Below are 3,182 nucleotides of genomic sequence, written 5' to 3' on the forward strand. Positions count from 1 at the left end.
GGCTACGTCTGCCCTGCCCCTGAACCTGCCCTCAAACTAGGCCCCTTGCACCCACTCACGCTGTAGACGGCCAGTGACCAGCCAGCCAGCAGGTCGCGCAGTGCCTGGGAGCCGAGCATGCGCTCAAACAGCGCCGCCCCCAGCGCTGGCTCCACCCCGCCGCCGGCCACGCGCACATTGCTGAGGCCGACCGCCGCCGGCGACGCGCCGCCGGCCGCGCCCCTGAGCAGCGCGAGGGGCAGCAGCAGCTGCTGCGGCGACGGCGCGGCGGGGTCTAGGCAGCCGGCACAGGTGATGTCCCGAAAGTCCAGGCGGGTGGGTGCGCCTGCGGCGAGCGAGGGTGGGGGAGACCTGACCAAACGTGGCCACACCATCGCGTCAACGCACGCCGATTTCCGGCACAGGAATTGACACATTTTCCTGATGCGAGGCTCAAGCTCACCTGTGTCCGAGAAAAGCACCAAGCTGCGCGGGCTGCCGCCGGAGGCGTCCACACTCCAGACGGTGGTTCCCGCCGCTGACGCGTCAGCCGCCGCCGGCGTGGCGCCGACGACCGCAAGGCGGGCCAAATCTATTTGTTTGTGCGCCGCAGGTTGCAACGGTGCACCGGTCAGGCTGCAGGCGCGCTGCTGCAGGCGCCACGTTCCGTTGTCAGCGGCGCCCAGTGTGCAGGGCCCAAGGTTCGCGCCGGCAGCGCTACCACCAGTCCCGTCGGCACGGATCGCGCTGCCAAAAAAAAAGATACTCAAGAGGATTCTTAAGAAAAGTGGCATTGCTTGCTCCCATCCATCACACGGGCTCGGAAGGGCGACGCTTGCAACGAAGATGGGATACCGGTCTGTACGCACCGCTGTTAAAGTCATCTCATATTACAAATCTCTGTGAAGCATCATACGCCAATCATGCACGTGCTGCTGCGGATTGCACGGGTTCCTGCCTCATGTGGCGGCCAAAGGTCACTGTGAGTCACTTCACCAGCCCGAGCGCTGGCGAGTGCGCCCTACAGCGAGCCGCTTGTGTGCTGGCAATCCTGATGGCAAAATTGCCTGGCGCGCGCGCTTGCGCCACTCGCGTCCAAAGCACTACTATGGGTGACTAAGAGATGACGTGCTCCCGCTGGCTCCGTTCTGGCCAGGCTCAATCAACCCCGCCAGACCCGTGTCACCTTCCTAGCTGCTACGGGGCCTGGCACGCCGCTGGTGGGGCTGCCGCCGTGGCCCTGTAGCATGTGCGCGTTCGAATGCACAGCACGTTGCGTGGGGTATCTTCAGCGCGCTCGCTATCGACATTGTCCCCTCGACGGCTTGCAGGCGCTGATGGTGGTTCACACGCACTTGGGGTTCAACAGAGCCAGTGCCACTAGTGGAGGCACCTCGCCACAAGAACCATTTCTCTTCGAACGTTTCCCCTCGCTCTCCTGCGTTGTTTCCCTCCGCGGCCTCGGCCAGTAGGCACATGGCCAGATACCCAGAAACATCTGCCGGATGCAGGGTGGGAAGCCCGTCCCCCCCCCCCCCAACTCGTCGCAGCAAAAGTCCATTGGACCTGAGCAGTCACCATCATCCAGACAACGCGCAAAGCCTGATACGAGCCAGCAAGCAAAGGCCTTGCTCGGACGCCCAGCTGGCTGTGAAGCAACCCGCCTCCCATGCAGCAGTCGGCATTATTCAATGTCTCAGCTGTGGAGTGGTGAGGGCGTGCCTCGGTGTGACACCACCATGCTTTCATGCGCCCACCAACTGGTATGCTGGCGTTGCCACGCACCTCGCCCAGCTTGAAGGCGCACCCAAACTGTGCTGTCTGATCTCGGCAGGGAAATGTGCAGTTGCTCTCGAAATGGTCCTCGTCTGCTCCTTGTCCCGTCCTTGCTGAGGGAGGGAGCTCCCCCTCAGCTGGCGGCCCAGCTGCTCAGCAGGGTCCTTGGGCCTCTTTATTTGCGGTCCACACCTTGACTTGATGAGGAGCGCCTAGGGTAAACCCTGGCAGTACGGGCTGCTTCTGACTGGGTCACCTGAAAGCGTGTCCAACCCATCTGGGGCCGGCGCTGCGCTCAAGAACTGCAGTGCATTAGTGCAAGAGACCGCCACTGCTCAACGCACGCCGTGCAACGAAGCGCAACCTCTTTTCGGGTATGTAGGGCCTGCAATTCTGGCCGGCCAAGTGCATGCTAGCACCCGTACCCCCAGCATTATTGCGTGCGACAAGGTCCCAGGCAACCCTGCCAGCCACCGTGCCTGGTCGATGCTTGCACACATCAACTGCAGCCAGGGCGCTCATCCCCTGCACGCCTTCCGGCTGTTGAATGTGATTACAACCCGGGTCCGTGGTCAGCATAGGAGCTGCTGGTTGTATGGCATTACTTGAAGAGCTGCCGCGCAAAAGCTGGTCAGAGTACGGGCGGGGCAGAGCGAACGCATGCATGGGCCGGGGCATTAGTAACCCGTCAGGGTCAGCCATCCCTCCTCAGCCAATGCTCGACAAGACAAGGTAGATCAAAGTAACGGGGGCGGCGTGGCTCCTATTCGCACTCATAATTGAGCAGGCATAAGCGTGCTGCACAGACACATGGCAAGTGTGCTGCATATAAACACGCCCCCCTGCTTGTGTTGGGGCCCAGCTGGCTGACGGTAAGAAAGGGAAAATACGGTGCTCAATACCAATTCTCAACAGGCGCCTAATCGGTAAGCAATACGGCAAGAACGACGGCGATTCACTACGCTGACACATGCGCCAATCGCACCCGGCTGCTGGGCGTGCGCAGCAGGGGCACATCACTCTGCTGCGGCCTCTAGACGCGTGCGCACAAGGTATGCCCAGTGTGTGCCAGAGTTCTGCAGGCAGTGTGGGGTTGCCGCCGTGACAGAGTAGAAGCGAGCGCCAGCAGGCAGGGGTCACCTGCGCCCGGGCAGGGCCAGTGGTGAGGCGTACAATCCGCAGGTGTCCACGTCAGGAAGAAAAACCAAATCAACCTCAGCGCACAGTGTCTCGACATTGACGGACGTCATTGCTCAACGTTTGATGGCATCATAAATACAGGAGGAGAAGGCCACCAGGCACAATACAAGCCAGGCCGGTCCCAGCAGTGTCAACAGCTGGTGGCACGCGGCGGCAGCTCCCGTGGCCCCGCCACGCCAGCAGCTGCCCGTGGAACATCGTCCACCGCCGCGCCCGCTCCCCCCGCC

At 62.2% G+C, this 3,182-nt stretch overlaps 1 protein-coding gene across 1 annotated transcript; it reads right to left on the minus strand.

The window, feature by feature from the left end:
- Window positions 1-442: 442 nt before the first annotated feature.
- Window positions 443-773, minus strand: MNEG_15579 (hypothetical protein; the record flags this gene model as incomplete). The annotated part of the gene is made up of 1 exon (XM_014035950.1): window positions 443-773. A coding segment is annotated over one exon (331 nt), but the record flags the coding sequence as incomplete, so codon positions are not given.
- Between the last annotated feature and the right edge of the window lie 2,409 nt (window positions 774-3,182).

This window comes from Monoraphidium neglectum (genome assembly GCF_000611645.1).
Source record: "Monoraphidium neglectum strain SAG 48.87 unplaced genomic scaffold scaffold05453, whole genome shotgun sequence".
NCBI lineage: Eukaryota > Viridiplantae > Chlorophyta > Chlorophyceae > Sphaeropleales > Selenastraceae > Monoraphidium > Monoraphidium neglectum.